Here is a 16,443-nt window from a genome sequence, read left to right as displayed (position 1 = left end):
CGAAAAGGGGGAGCGCTCCCGGGCTTCTGGCTCAGCTCTCTGAGCGCTCCCCCTTTTCGATCTCGGGCAAACCCCGCGTTCTTTCTGGGGTGGCGAGCAAGGATGCTCTGAGGATCGCTCGGAGGGGCGCGCGCGTCTCGGGTGCCGCCGTGGGTCCCGGCGCCGGAGCCGAGCTGCGTGGGGCTGCCTCGATTTCCCCACCGCGCGCCCGCCGTCCCCTGCCGCACTTGATGTGCAGAGAGAAGCCGGACACCATGATCCTAACACGTAAGCTAGACTTGTGCCTTGCCGTCCGGCCGGCCTCGAGAGCCAGCTGCGGAGGGAACCCGCCGCGGAGGAAATGTCACCCTGCCTTGTCAAGTCGGTGCCTGACGTTCTGTGCTTTGGCAGCGCTTTCCGAGGAGGCTCGGAACCGAGTCGCCCGTGTTTCTTGGAGTGCAGGAGGTGGAGTGTGGGGAAAACCAGGGTCGTCGTCCGGGAGGGAGGTCTTAATCTCGAGTAATGCCGCGGGCTGACGCGCCCCGTGGGCTCTGGGAAGGGCTGCGGGCTGGTGAGGGTGGGGGGTGGGCGACCGTAAATGATGAAGTGAAACCCACAATAACTTCCCGCGCAGGCTGGGGGTGCAGGCCGGGCTGGGGGGCACAGGGCCGGGCCGGGGTCGCAAGACGCGTAGTCCCTCTGCCCAGCCTCGCTGGCGGTCTTTCTATTCTTATTCTAAATCCGAGGCGGTGGCCTCTGGCTCCGAGGGGGCGCGGAGCGACCTTCTTTCTACTCTCTTCCCTTTGAGGACCTTTGCAGGGCTCGGCGCTTGCTGTCCTTCACGCTACAAGTCCAAAATCAGCGTTGACTCCTTTGAGAATCTTATTATTTAGGGATATTTAGACTGCGGTGACCCTTGGAAAAAAATGTTCAACTGCTTAAAAGTGAGCCTACCAAAAAACTTTTAATTTCCAACCGTTTTTGTTCAAATATTTTAAACACTGGAAAATAACTCAGGCTTAGCCAGGAAAGTCTTGCTTTGGTGGCTGCCTGCCCCTGGAGAGTACTGCAGCTGTTTTAGCCAGCCCCGAGGCTTGCATGTGGGGCGCTTGCTGGAAGACTGTGCCTTCACGTGCTGGGGCGTTGGACTGGGTTTCCTAAAATGCCCCACGGGGATGCCCACGCCCTTGGCTCCGGAGGAGGCGCCCGCGCGCCGCGAATCCCGGGGCCGCCAAAAGGAAGGAAGCACAACGGGCGATCTGGCTTTTTCAGTATATCGAGGTGACGGCCTTTTGGACCTCTGCCCCTTCGTGTCCTTGTCCCCACCGCCAGCCTCGCGGACCGAGCCTTTGATCCTTAGGCAGGAGTTACACCTCTGGCCGCGGCAAGCCGACGCCGCCACGTGTAACTTAACAGTCTCCGCGTGCCTTTCCAGCTAGCGGACCCTGGGTGAGGCCGGCAGGGTGGGAATAGTGGTCTGCAGCCTTCTAGCTGAGTGAATATGGGAAGTGACACCTCGCCGTACCTCCTTCAGCTGCACCACGGGCGTCATAACTGTGTTTACCGCGCTGGGAGGTGCTGAGGATCAAACGACAAGGGCTGAGCACAGTCTCTGTGATGTTCAGTACCCAGTGTGTGCTAATTAGAGAAGGAGGGAACCCCTGCATGTAGAGTGGAGAAGAAAATATTGCCCAAGCTTGCTTTGCCCCAGTCATTTTACACTCAACTTGGCTAGCAAATGGGTACATTCTTAGGATTCAGAAGCTGCCTTAGTGATGGCCGGTGAGGCGGAGGAATGCAGTCCAGGCACAGCCTCCGTTACCGGAAGATTCGTGAGGGCGGGGTATATGACGCATTTGGATGGGGAAAAAAAAAATCATAGCTCTGAAGAAGGCAGAATACCGAGTCTCAGATTACTTTTTTGTTTTTTTCAAAACTCTATTTGCTGAAGATTTGAAGGAAAATAATAGCCCAGCAGAACTCTGGATGTAAATCTATCTGCAGCTCCAAGAGGTTGACTAATTCAGCATCCATCTGGCCTGCAGGCTGGTCCTCCGCAGAGATAATTTGCGGAGCATAAGTGAGAAATTAATGGAGGGACCTAGTGCCATCTTGGCTTGCAGACTGCAGCAGATGGTCGGAGGGGTGCCCTGTAAGTCAACAGTCCCCCTAATAGAACTGAGTCCTGGGAAATGAGTGTCAAATAGTTAGCAGATGTGCATTCAGACGTTATTTCGAGACGTTTTCTGAGAAAATGTTGGCGATTGTGTGTATTAACTTTTATTGTGGCATGCCAGATTTACAGCGTGGCCCAAACCTGAGTGCATATTTTTTTCATTAGCACTACTGTTCAGCGTTTAAAATGAAGCACAGCGGACTGACTTTCTCTCCCAGCTGGTTTTAAAACTTTGCTTTTGACAAAAACAGATTTTATTTTAATTCATGCCGAGTGACACCTTACACCAAACTGGCTGGAAGCCCAAGACAGAGAATTGACTTGGTTTCCCTCCTCCACAGAATCAGACTAAGTAGCTTCCAACTTCATCTTTCCCTCCAGTGAATGAGAAGTGTCATATCAATGACTTACTTGTGTCTTAACTTACTAATTGTGGACCTTAGGAGAAACACCACCTCTAACTCCTTAAAGACCAAAAAGCTTAAACAGTTACTATGGCTAATTGAAGGCAGTGTTCCAAGTTTTAATACACTGGACTAATCAAAGGATTTTCCTATAGTTCTGGAGCAAAGGTGAGAGATCGGATGCCCCTTTCAAGCCTTTTTATTTTTGTTTATTATTGTTCTGTCTTGTAGTTCAAAAACCGAAGATGGAGCGAAGTTTCTGGGCATTTTTACATTAAAGGGGAATGCTTGGTTGCTTCTGGAAAATATAGCAGATTAATAGAAAAGCATGTTATGATTAAACAGTTTATCACTGTGAAGTGAAAAATCTGGATAGTAGTTAAACTCTTTCTTGTAAAACTAGTGTGGGGCTTTAAGAGGGTATGGGAGGCCCCGGTGAGATGCCTTCTAATCAGAGGCTTGGTGGGATTCCAAGAGGTGGTTTCAAATACAAAAATAAGTACTTGGGTTTCCCTTGGTGTCCCCATGGAGATTTTAAGCCATGATGCAACGTTCAAATGAAAGTGGTATTTTTATGGCTTCAGTGGGTAAATATGCAATTTGAAAATATTCAGGGGAGGGTGGTTTGGTTCAGATGAATGGGGCATCCAGAGTACAGTGGGTGAAGTGAATTGTACTCTTTTGAAGAGAGCCTTGTGCTGGACAGGATGGTCCAGTATTGTAAACACGCTTTTCTCATGCTTAGCTCCCCTTCCTAGCAACAGGAAGACGGAAATGAGGCCATGCAAAAAAAAAAAAAAGACTCTGAAGGTTCTAGACAATACTTGACCCACCCTAGCATTCACTGTGCACAACCAGAGGACTTGCAAAAGTAAAAATAACTTCAGATGTTTCCCCTTCCTCCCTGGACATTGCCAAAGTGCTAAAGACCAAATTCTCTGTGCTTTAGAACATTACAGCGCAAGCAGGCTCATGGTACAGCTGGCAGAAAGTCTCATCATTGCCAAGCCTATTCTTGAAATTATAAAGCTGGCTTGGGAAGACGAGTGGTTTTCATTTGTAAAGTTGACTTAGTCTAATGCTTACAATGATATGAGTTGGAATCCAGTGGAGGAGAGAGAATTTAATTTCTAAATGGAGTCATTTATCTGAATGTTCATTTTAGCAAGATTTACCTCTAATATACTTCGGCATTGTGGGGCTGCAGTACAAGGAGTAATCTTCATAGCATGCAGGACACCAAAAATTGTCCTCGCTGTGGTGGGGGTGGGGGGGTGGTGGAAACTGATGCTCAGCCATAAGGTATAAAGGTCCAGCATTGTGTACTAAAAAGCACAGTGCCAAGTGCCTCTTTTCCATGGCTGTGAAGTTAGGAGAATGCTTTTCTGGAGTGGATTTTCACAGTTGTCTGTGTATCTGATTGTGTGGCCATTGTGTAGAGAGGAATTCCAGAACTTGAGGGTAATTCTTACTCTTTTTAAGGAGGACAGTGCTGTAGGGCTAAAATACGTTTTTATAGGAATAGATGGCTGGAGGGAATATGATCAGTGGTGTTTTCTTTCCACCTCAAGTTAGTCAGAAATCTAATTAATGTGAAAGGGGTAAGATTCCCAGCTGAGAAAGCCTCTTCCTGCCTGTTTGCGTTTTTCCTTGTGGGATTCTGTGTTATTGTTAAGGATTATCATCATCAATGATAAGTAAGTATAGTTCCGCTGGAACTTCTTTAATTGGGTCTCAACAGTTTTTTTCACTAGCTATTTCCTCCTTGCCATCGTAATTAACAGTGGGTAGGAATAAAGTATTGCGGTTTTAGCCTATACATATGTATATGTACATGTATATGTATATATAAAAATTTCATAGTTTCTAATAAGCAACAGTCAGCTTTCTCTAGTGTGGATACTTCTTTTTAATTTTTATAAAAAATACATAGACTTTTTTTTAATATATAGACTTTTAACAGAATAGTAGTGACATTATGTATGCGTGCTCAGTCACCGCAGTCATGTCCAACTCTTGGCGACCCTATGAACTGTAGCCCACCAGGCTCCTCTGTCCTCTGGGATTCTCCAGGCAAGAATACTGGAGTGAGTTACCATGCCCTCGTCGAGGGGATCTTCTTGACCCAAGGATCGAACCCATGTCTCCTGCGTTGCAGGCGGACTCTTAACCCACTGAGCCACATTATAGAAGTTAAAATGTATTCTTAAGTTTGCTTTCATTGTCACATGTAATCTTCATGCAACCTCACAAAGTAGATCTAGTTATTTCCATTCCTAAGATGAGGAATCTGAGCCCTGGGAGAGAGTTAAATACCTTTCCTGAGATCACTGTATATGACCAAGCTAGGATTTCAACCAGGTGTCTGTGACTGTAGATCCCGATTGTGGACATACATTTGGCAGGAGTTGATTCGGTTGAGGAAACAATATTTGGTGGCCAAACAGAGCCTTGCAGTTACTCCACAGTTTCTTTGTGCTGGTAGGTAGAGACCTGTAACGTTAGGGTCCCAGGTTGACAAATGAGTGGTTTCTCTGTCCCCTCTCAGGGGCCTCGTGAATGGAGAACTCAAGCCTCTGTCTTTAATATGTGAAGAAGGAGTTTTGGATACCATTTTCTAGCCTCTGTTGACTATACTGAACAGTGCTTACTTCTGTGAAAGCACTCCAAAATAATGTTTCCAAGGGAAAGTTTTCTCCCAGAGGTCATTGGAAACATTTTGAATGGCATTTTGAAAAGGCCTACCTATTAGGAAATAATGTTCTTCGGCACCAAAAGGTAAAAACAGTATTCCTTTGCTGAAGTCAAGCCAACACACACGGTGGGAATCAAGTCTCTCAATCCTTCATTCTTGTTTTTTATGCTGCTACTGGAGTGAGTTTCACAGTGGAAAGTATGCTCCTTTTCCATCCACACGTTCTACCTCGACCGGGTGGCCTCCTCATGTCTTCCCCTTTCTGCCCCCAGGAGGAAAATCAAAAGCTAGCTGAAGGCTGAGGTCAGTGCGTAGAGTCTTCAGATGCCTTTGACGCCTCCCATCCACATTTTGTTCTCTCCCCTGCCCCACCTCTGAGTGTCCTGTGGAGAGGGCTAGAGGCTGCTTCCTGCAGCTCGACAGAAAGGCGCCTTCCTCCTCCTTGCAAGAGTCTCCAGAGGATGTCTGAGGGACAAAAGTTTTCCACACCCTGAGTTCATAGCATTTCCCAGGTTGCAGCACTTAGGAGGCCGGAGAGGAAGGGACCTGGGAGGTGAAATGGCCTGTGGCCCATGCACTCCCGCCCTGCCATGCCTTTTGTCTCACTCAGATAACCGAGGAGATAGAGGATGCCGAAATTCTGCAGTCATTTTCACCATCAAGGACATCTCTTTACAACTCTGTTTTTCAAACTGTGTGACACCAAAAAGGGATCTTGTATGATGCTTATGCATTTGTAAAAGTCTTTCCAGGGGAAATTCCAGATCTATGCAAAGGCAGCCTGGAAAAACATTGCCTCTTCCCTACTGAGGGGCAGCTGAGTTGCCTGGAAGTTCAAGGACTAGTCCAAGGTCATATGTGAGTTGAATGGAACTGGAGACCTCTTCCTGTCCTCGTGTGTAAATAAAACAGGGAAGCAACAAAATGAGGATTTTAATGTGTTTGTAGGAAAAGCGTATATTATAAAACCATTAATGTCCTAAACTAAACAAAAATACTTGGGTCAAATTTTGACCAGTGGATTGTGTGTGTTTGTGGGGGCGGGGGCTGAATGTCATAAGCAGTTTTGATGAAAATAATTCTTTTGCTCACCTAGGAGACAATAATACTTCTATTTCTTACACCTTCTACTCAAGAGTCAGAAAGTCTAATTGAACCCAGGCATGTCTTGGAGGTTCTGCAGGTTTGGTTCCAGACCACAGAATAAAGCAAGTCATACAGATTTTTTGCTTTCCTTGCACGTATAAAAGTTACATTTACCTTATACTGTCATCTATTAAGTGATTTTTTAAAAGGCTGTTGAAAAGTGGCCCAATAAAAGACTTGCTTGACAGAGTTGCCACAAACCTTCCATTTGTAACAACTGCAGTATCCGTGAGGTACAGTAAAGGCAAGGTCTGTCTGTAGTGTTTCCTGTTTGAGGTTAGACATAGGAGTGGCTAAAGTCTGCTTGTATTAGCCAGTATCTGGCATGTTGTTAATTTCATTGGTCTTTGATAAGGCAACTTGATGTTTCGTTCAATTCTAGATTTCCTTTTTTTCTCTGTCAGGATGGACTGTAATATGAGTGAATATTTCTGTACCATCCCTCACTATTCCCTTTATTTCTAACTTAAAGTTTTGTAGCACTACAGTTTGCACAGTATTTTATCTTTCCTGAGCTGTGATGCTGTAGAACTTAGAGCACAAGCCACGGACTGGGGAGAGGTGCTTAGTGTTATAGAATAGGCTTTGCAGACATATGTGAAAGACTTGCTGACATGTCAGTCTTGAATGGTGGAGATAGGGAAGTAGGTGCTATTTTAGGTTTGTAACCAGGTATTTTTGCCTTGAAAAAGTAAGTTTAAAAGGAAGCAAAGTATATAATTTTAAACCATCTTCTTCATTTAGCAAAAAAAAAAAAAAATGAGACTCAGAAAAACAAGGACCCTTAAAGTTGGTTTAAGATGGCTTCCTCTCTTGAAATCATTTTCCTAATCTATCCAGTTATCATCTATGAAACTACTTCAAATCTTTTTTCTTAGCAACAGGTGGTTTGAAAGGCATAAATATTTGGTGCAGAATACTGGAAGAGAGAGAGTGTGTGTGTGTAGATGGAGGTGGGTTTTGTTCCACCTCAGATTGCAGTGAAGTAGAAAGATGTGATGATGCAATATCCATTTCCTTAACAGTTTATTTTCATTTAAGTTTGATTTTTGTGTGTGTGCTGGGTAGTAAGTGCCAGTTTCTGATTCACTGGGAGATGGTTTCTGTTCCTGGAAACAGTTGGATCAGCTCAAGCCTGGAGTGATAGCACCCAGTCCTGCCTGAGCTTAAATGGATCCAGAGCTGTTTGCCTTTGCACGGAAAGGGCATATATTTTTTGATGTGAGCTATGTGCTTTTTTCCTGGTTTGTGTGTTAAAAATAGTGTTTTGCAAACACTTGAACTCAGTGATCCCCAAAGGAAACTTGAATTGATTTAATTTCTACAATGCTGGAGTGTGGACTCCTGTGCAGACTATCAGGTGTGGGCTTGCCTTATGTGTCCCTTCTTTAAAGCAGAGCCATTTATTAAGTTGTCATCACCTCATTAGGGAAAATGGGTCCTGCCCCCCTCCCTTTATATTATTTCTAGGAATGTTCTTTACTAGAAAGCAACGTATCTGCCTCTGAATCTCAAGTAGGAGGGAAAAAAAAACTTAAAAGAGAACTCCCTCAAAACTCCCAGTTCTTACTTGTATTGAAAACAGTCTAGTGATTTCAAAGTGAGGGTAATCTTTGTGGGCAAGACTACCATGTGCAGAAAGTTCTCTAACCAGGAGTGAGGGCTGGTCGGGTGAGGGGGGGGTGGGGGTGCCCTTTGGGACCGTAAGCAAATTATTGTTGGCTAAACTTTGGACCAGCTTCCTCATTTGTAAAGAGGAAAAAATGGACAAGTTCCAAGAGTCTTCCCAGCCCCCAGTTCACTGATTGAGTTGATGTCAAGATGGTGCTGTTAACTGAAACACAAATGTACAAGATCAATAAGCAAAGTAAAACTTTGATTTTTTTTTTTTAAACTCAAGAGTTTTCTATGCATTGGAGTGTTTTCTTCCTGTAAAGACTAATTTTAGTTTGAGGGCTGGAGACATGGATATGCAAAAATGCCTTTGAGTTCTCTGTAATATGATCATAGGCTTCAGGGCACAAATCTAGAAACTCATCTATTAAGAAGCAAATTAGAGGGAATTGCCTGGTGATCCAGTAGTTAGGATGCCATTCTTTCAGTGCAGGGGTGCATATGTTCGATCCCTGGTCAGGAAGTAGGAGCCTGCAAGTCACAAGGCATGGCTCCCCCCACCCCGCCCCCCCAAAAAGGAAACAAATTAGATATTTTAGCAATAAGCCAGTCAATTTTGTACATTTGATCAGTTTTTTGAGGGAAGAAGAATGTCTCCATGTAATTGATGATAAATCTGGAAAATTAACAGATGGAACCTAGTCTGAGGGTATGGGCATAAAGGAGTTCTTAGAATCAGAAACTTAAGGAATCTGCACAGCCTGTGGCAATCTCAGATTTTACAGATGAGGAAACCAGTCCAGAAGGATTGTGTTCTTAAGGCTACTTAGCTAAGCAATGGATTCTTTCCTGGACCTGTTTCCCTGACCTGTTACAGGTCATACTTTGCCCCCTTTCTGTGGCAGATTATTAGTAGGAACTTGGGACACTCAGATGCAAAGCTCTTCTGTATCTGAGGAAATCATGTTGGTTGCTCATTGGGTAACCAGGCTAAGGAGATGCTTGTATTTGCTCTTAGGCATAACCTACTTTTCACTGCATACCTCCCCTTCCTCTGTTGTGTGTTACAGTAAATCGAGTCTGCTTACCGTACCTTCACACACACCTGTGCTTTGCCAGCTCTCCACTTAGCTTATTCTCTTTTATTCCCAGTCTCCTGTCCTGCAATCCAGCCTTCTATAAAAGATCATAATCCCTACTTATAAATAAAAGCTGAGCATTGAAGTGAATGCCCAGTAGTCCCCTCCCTCCCTCCCCCGCCTTCCTCTGAATTCATAGCCTCCTCTGTACTATACAGAGATTAGTTTACTTTTCTTCCTTCCTTCCTTCGTTTTTCTTTCTTTCTTTTCCTCTTTCCTTCTCTTTAAGAAAAAGCTGTGTGAGAACAGTGTATTTCAAACAGGTTGGTTTTTTTTTTTTTTTTGGAGGTAACAAATAACTTTTTTTTTTTTTCATTAAAAAAATGTAGCATTACTTATTGTAAGTGTTATTTGGGGAAACTTGTTTCAGTTTTATATATGCTTATATACACACGTTTGTGTACATGAATGCGTGCATAGGTACACATATGCATGTGTGTGGGGGGCCAATGTAAAATATATTTCTCACGGTGGCTCCTGATCTGAAAAAATTAAGACCACTTTACTAGAAGAAAATCACATTGCAGTTTATTTATTTATATGGTATTTATTGAGTAACTAGTATGTATCCCACACTGTTGGTGGTGCTTGGGATATATCAAAGAGTAAAACAGGCAAAGAAACTGGCCTTTGGCGAGTTTACAGAGGGCAGAGACAACATAAACATAATAAATGTTTTGGGAGAAGAAAAGATGAAGCAGAAGAGGGAGCGTGGGGTGGGTGAGAAGAAGCCTGTGAGGGTGGGTCAGTTAGCCCGGGGGCCTTGGGGTAACAGGATGGAGGAAGGCTCGAGGGCACGGCGGCCGCCATCAGAAGTCTGGCTCTCATCCATGAAACGAGGACTCTTGGGGGCTGCCTGGACAGAGTCCCTTGGGACTAAAATACATGGATATCAGAAGAGCCCTTCGGAAGCCAGCTCATTCATAAGAGAATCAGCTGAGTATCCTCAATTGTGAATTACCTTTCCCTTTGGCTTCCTGCTTCAGGGCAGCGACCTGTGTCTTTGATTGTCCCTGAACACAGCAGGCAGCACAGACCCTGGATGTGCAATAAATAAATATTGAGCTGAACAGGGAAGTGAAGGGTGATTTGCTGCACGTAAATGTGTGGCTGTGCTAGAATATATCTAAAGGTGGATTTGGGTCAGCTACTGGAAGGCCAGATGGCCCAGGAACTGAATTATATTGACTGGTCTTGCAGAAGCTTCCTCTCTGGTCTCTTTGAGAAGAGGCACAGCAGATGTTTAGAATTTTTTTTTTAGGCACCTGAGGGTAGGAATGTTGCTAGTGGCTAGTCATAATCTTTGCTGTGATTAGATAACAGAAGAGTTTAATAACTATTAGCATATACATTGTGCTATCTGACTTAGCCCAACTAGAAATTCACTTTACATAGGTAATTCCCAGTAGCCAGTCTTTTGGCAGCATGTGTGTGCGTGTGCTAAACATTTATTTTTATTAATTGCAAAGAGATAGGGGTTTAAGTCGTAGTTCTCAGTCAAATGTCAATGGATTCTTAGCCTTCAAACAAATGTAAATGTGCTTCCAATGTGGAAATAGTAGTCTCTCGGGATAAATGAATGAATTAAGAAGCTTCTAGTAGGTATACTCACTGCCCAGGGAAGGAGAGGGAGAGAGGTTGATGGGGTACAGAGGGAGAATTTATCTGCAGCAAGAGAGATAGGAGATGAAGAGCCTGTGCATCCTGGGACCCGAAAGGAGTTCAGGAAGACTAGAGTGGAGCTTGCATTTTGAGGCCTTCCGTGAGCAGAATGGCTGGGCAGAGGGTGAGTTAAGATGGCTGTGGGTCTGCTGAGGAGTCATGTCTGAAAGGTAGTGGCAGTCATCTAGGAATTCTGAGCAGAGGAGTGACATGACATGACATGACATAAATCATGTATTTCCTACAGACCAATCCAGGGCTCACCTGCCCTTTGGACTAGGAGAGAGTTCATGAGGGTAGGGACGAGCAAGGGTTATCAGAGTTCTGTGGGAAGGATGCTAGGATACCTTGGGAAGAAAGAGTCTGGGATAAAGGAATATGAAGAAATGCTACCTGGTTCAGTGGTCCCCGATCCTGACTACCTTTACATTTACTTAGGAGCTTCTTTCAGAGAAGACAATGGCACCCCACTCCAGTACCCTAGCCTGGAAAATCCCATGGATGGAGGAGCTTGGCGGGCTACAGTCCATGGGGTCACTAAGAGTCTGACACTGAGCAACTTCACTTTCACTTTTCACTTTCATGCACTGGAGAAGGAAATGGCATCCCACTCCAGTGTTCTTGCCTGGAGAATCCCAGGGACGGGGGAACCTGGTGGGCTGCTGTCTATGGGGTCGCACAGAGTCCGACACGACTGAAGCGACTTAGCAGCAGGAGCTTCTTTAAAAAGATGTTGTCGGATCCTCTCTAGGTGGAGAAAATGAGAACACTTGGGAGTCGTGGGTAGGGGGTAGGGGCGGGTTAGAAGACTCCCCCAGGTCATGCCGCCAGGACCCGGGCTCAGAGCCTCCGAGGTCAAGTGTCTGAGGCTGTGGTTTGCTCCTCTGCCCCTGAGAAACCCACCTGCCAGGGAAGGTGGGCCTGTTGGTGCCCAGCTGTATGGCAGTCCTGTAAAGTGGGTGCCCTGAATGGAGGCAGGAGAACTGATCCTTTGAAGTAATTCTTCCTTCCATTTGAAGGAATGTTTGTGACCGGGGTTAGGAATCATGGTTTAGATCAGAAAGCAGCGCCTGCCTTCACACAGCCACGTGCTTCTCCGCGGCTGGTAAAGCATCCGCGTTTCTATGGATCTGTGCCCGCAAGTCTGTCCGCGTAGGGGAATCCACGGAATCCGGAACGTGCTTGAATTTTCTTACATTCCTCCCGATTCCTTAGAATTGTATTTAAGAGATGCATTCCGTGGAGCATTTGCCTTGAGGCCTGATTTTGGAAGCACAGGGCAAATCACAAAGAAGCCAGGAAGCTCGATGAGAGTTTCCACCTTGAAGTCAGAGCAGAGGGGAGGTGGAAGTACTCACATCCTGCTCAGACCCGATCGTTGCTCAACCACTGAGATGGCGAGTTCCGCGGAACGATGACGGAGTTGGGGAATTTCTAACTTACTGTTGAGGGGTGAGGGGAAGCTAGGGTCACCCCATCATGCCAGGAAGTGTGCAGATACGGCCTCATGGTTCCCAGTGAGACACCAAAGGTTCTCCCGAACCTCGTTCATCTAACACAAGTCATTACTGAAGCTGGTTCCAATAAAAATTTCCTATTTCCTCCTTCACACGTTTGTCTGTTGTTGGCTTAGAGAAAACCCAGATCTAAACGTATCATTGTATTTCCACTGCATTTTCAGTTTCTGATGGCACTTGTGCCTGGTGGGGAATTAAAAAAAAAAACATTGTCCCGAGAGCCGGTTCAATTCAGTTCAGTCGCTCAGTCGTGTCCAACTCTTTGCCACCCCATGAATCGCAGCACGCCAGGCCTCCCTGTCCATCACCAACTCCCAGAGTTCACTCAGACTCATGTCCATCGAGTCAGTGATGCCATCCAGCCATCTCATCCTTTGTCGTCCCCTCCTCCTCCTGCCCCCAATCCCTCCCAGCATCAGAGTCTTTCCCAAGGAGTCAGCTCTTCGCCTGACAGTAGTAATGCTGCATTCACATGGTTTGGCTTAATATTGTTAACGTTGTTCATTGATTTTTTTTTTTTTTCCCCAGGGAAATTAGGGTTGCTTATTTCTGCAAGTCTTTGCTCTCTGTCACACTATGGCAATTGAATGGCAAGAAGTGGTTGTTTCTCCACTTGTTCCCTCATCTTCATATCTTAGGGATATTCCCAACTCACGTGTTAGGATCAATATGAGGAGTCAGAGAATTCATACACCTTTGAAGTGCTTAAACTGGGCCTTGTACATAGTGAGTGCTCAATAAAAGTTAACCATTGATGGAATTGTTGGGAGGCATCTGGGAAGACTGCCTATAGGAGGTGACACTTGGCTGAAGCCTTGAAGGATGAGTAAAATTTGATAATGAGAAAATGGGAGAGTATTTTCCACCAGGGATGTGTTGGGGGGTGAAGAAGGATCATGTTTACTCTGGCTGGGGTATGGAGCAGGTACAGGGAGCTGAACAGTTCCATGCCACGTGGAGAACCTTAAAAACCCCGGGGAGATGTCTAGACTTGTTTTCTAAGCAGTGGAGCAGGAGCTCCAGGGAAGTTTGTGCAGGAGACACAAGATCAAAAATGTAATGGAGGAAGTTTGATGAGGCAAGGTTGGTGGCAGGAGTCTCAGGAAAGAGAACAGGAGACCTGGAGTTTCAGTTAGGGTAAGAGTGGAAGTCGTGGCCTGGATCAGGAGGGAACTAGAAAGGGTAAATCCCTACCTGACCTGGTAGGAGACATGGGTTCTTTTCATATTAAATAAAATGGATCTTAGATTGTTACCATTTTCTCTTGGTAACTACAAAGGGGTGAGAGTGAAGTCAGTAACTATCCCATTTATTAAAAAGTCAATGACAGCTTTTTACAGTTTTTCTAATTCTGATTTCTATAGAAGCAACAGGTTCTCATTTATTATGCATCCTAAACTTTCATGAGTGGACACTGTTAAATGTAAACTAAATAGAGGCGTGTCTGTTTCCCATGGTTTGATATCTAAAAGAAAGACATTCTCATCTATATTAGGGAAAGGAAAAGGCAGGTAAAATTACTGATCTCTGTAGTTCTTGAAAGTGCTGCTTTTTAGCCATTGTAAGCCTTCCATTAAATTATCTGCACAAGATGCAAATCTTGGCTTAGTCACATCATTTCTTTCTAACCAACTGCCCCCAAGAAGAGTGGGTATGTGAACAGATTTTTAGATCAATTTTTGGTCATTTGGGGACATTTCTTTTTCTTAGTGGTGGGAAATGAATAAGAGTAACGACATCAGTAGGCATTTATATATTCCTGAAGTGGCTTTACAGATGCTGACTGCAGCCATGAAATTAAAAGATGCTTATTCCTTGGAAGGAAAGTTATGACCAACCTAGATAGCATATTCAAAAGCAGAGACATTACTTTACCAACAAAGGTTCGTCTAGTCAAGGCTATGGTTTTTCCTGTGGTCATGTATGGATATGAGAGTTAGACTGTGAAGAAGGCTGAGCGCCGAAAAATTGATGCTTTTGAACTGTGGTGTTGGAGAAGACTCTTGAGAGTCCCTTGGACTGCAAGGAGATCCAACCAGTCCATTCTGAAGGAGATCAGCCCTGGGGTTTCTTTGGAAGGAATGATGCTAAAGCTGAAACTCCAGTACTTTGGCCACCTCATGCGAAGAGTTGACTCATTGGAGAAGACTCTGATGCTGGGAGGGATTGGGGGCAAAAGGAGAAGGGGATGACAGAGGATGAGATGGCTGGATGGCATCACTGACTCGATGGATGTGAGTCTAGGTGAACTCCGGGAGTTGGTGATGGACAGGGAGGCCTGGCGTGCTGCGATAAATGGGGTCGCAAAGTGTCAGACACGACTGAGCTACTTATCTGATCTGATCTGATCTGAAGTGGCTTTAAATGAATAGGCTCAGACAGTAAAGTATCTGTCTGCAATGCAGGAGACCTGTGTTCAGTCCCTGGGTTAGGAAGATTCCTTGGAGGAGGGATGGCAACCCACCCCAGTATTCTTGCCTGCAGAATCCCCATGGACAGAGGAGCCTGGTAGGCTACAGTCCATAGGGTCACAAAGAGTCGGACACGACTAAGCGACCAAGCACAGCACATATGTGAAAACACTTTGTGATTTGTTAGGTATTATATAAATAAATTTAAACATTCTTTAGAAAAAATAATGCCATACATCTTTCATGCCTCTTGTCATGAAGCCATTTTAATAAGAAATCAGGAACATGTTCTAAATAAGTGGTGATGCTGGCTGGAGAATTGTGTCCAGTTAAGGCTTGTGTGTGTGTTCTGATCTGATAGCACGTCTGAATATAGTCCAGAAAAAGTAGATGTTGAGAATTTGTGGCTATTCACCACTTATTAAGTAAAATAGGTAGAAAGCAAATACTTTTTAACAATCTATTGTTTGACATCTAACAATCTGTTGAATGGAAATAACCTCTAGAGAGTAGAAGAAGCAAGATATTTAAAATATTTTTAAAAAACAAACGTTTAGCTTCTTTTCTCTCCATGTCTATCTTTGTGCCATGGCCATGGGGGTAGAGGAGAAAGTAGTTTCCACATCTCTTAAAATAAAACGTTGAACTTTTATATGTTTTTCCAGCAATACAGTTTTCTGGGAAATGTTTATTTTATGATTTTATTTAGAGATTCTTTAATTCCTTACTGAATGAGGTATGGATATAAATACAAGAAAAACTGTTAAGTGTAGATAATTCTCATTGGACAATTTGATACATTGTTTGATTCAGTATAGAGATTGAGATTCTTCAATGTCAATAGAGTGACACGTTCCAGCCACTCTGTCCTTCAAAACCCCAAGTTCAGTCCTGAATCTTGTGTTTATGATGCTACTTTCATCGCCACTCTGAAAAGATTCATCAGAATAATAAACCTTGCCCTGTCGTTTATTGCTTCTCTGCTGCCATAAGTGGTTTTGTTTGGGTATTAACTAACTTATCAAAAGATAGTAGCAGGCTTTTTTCTTTGGCATGTTCATTCAGTAAGGCCATCCTTACTTGTTTTAATGAATTTGAGTGTTCTCAATTCTCTTTTCTCTAAAGACTCAAAGAACTCATGAAATAATAAGTTAAAACCTATTCTCTAAAACAATAAAGTTACTGCACAAAAGTGAGATATATATTACAGTGAGACATATATATATTTCTCTCTGATGGCTTATCCGCCTCCTATCTGGCTCAGAGGAGTAAAGTGTGATGAACATTTGAATGTGGAGTAAATTAAGCAATACTGAGACATTTACAAATGAGTGAATAGCCTTACAGGCTAAATACTCTGCGGATCTGAGGAAGGTGGGAAGAAGGGTTGAAAGAATATTTTTTGTGCAAACTGAGAAACTAATGACTGTGCCCCGAACTCCTCTGTGAGTCAGTTTTAATGGGGTCGTAACAGCACAATTGCACTCATCTCACACGCTAGTAAAGTAATGCTCAAAATTCTCCAGGCCAGGCTTCAGCACTATGTGAACTGTGAACTTCCTGATGTTCAAGCTGGTTTTAGAAAAGGCAGAGGAACCAGAGATCAAATTGCCAACATCCACTGGATCATGGAAAAAGCAAGAGAGTTCCAGAAAAACATCTATTTCTGCTTTATTGACTATGCCAAAGCCTTTGACTGT

At 44.3% G+C, this 16,443-nt stretch overlaps 1 protein-coding gene across 8 annotated transcripts in view; it reads left to right on the top strand.

Moving 5' to 3' along the window:
• The window catches only part of DLC1 (DLC1 Rho GTPase activating protein), a 445,122-nt gene that overhangs the window by 397,151 nt on the left and 31,528 nt on the right, over positions 1-16,443 (top strand). The window contains exon 1 of one of the 8 annotated variants that reach the window (XM_010838835.1): positions 18-267. The exons of 6 other annotated variants lie outside the window; for them this stretch is intronic. In XM_010838835.1, coding sequence (XP_010837137.1) covers positions 231-267 — 37 coding nt within the window. In that variant the 5' untranslated portion in view covers positions 18-230. Of the gene's footprint in view, positions 1-17; positions 445-16,443 lie in introns of those variants that run through there. One more of the 8 variants, XM_010838833.1, reaches the window with a different exon arrangement.

Source organism: Bison bison, unplaced genomic scaffold (assembly GCF_000754665.1).
Source record: "Bison bison bison isolate TAMUID 2011002044 unplaced genomic scaffold, Bison_UMD1.0 scf7180017864105, whole genome shotgun sequence".
NCBI lineage: Eukaryota > Metazoa > Chordata > Mammalia > Artiodactyla > Bovidae > Bison > Bison bison.
This window is presented reverse-complemented; position numbering and strand designations above follow the sequence as displayed.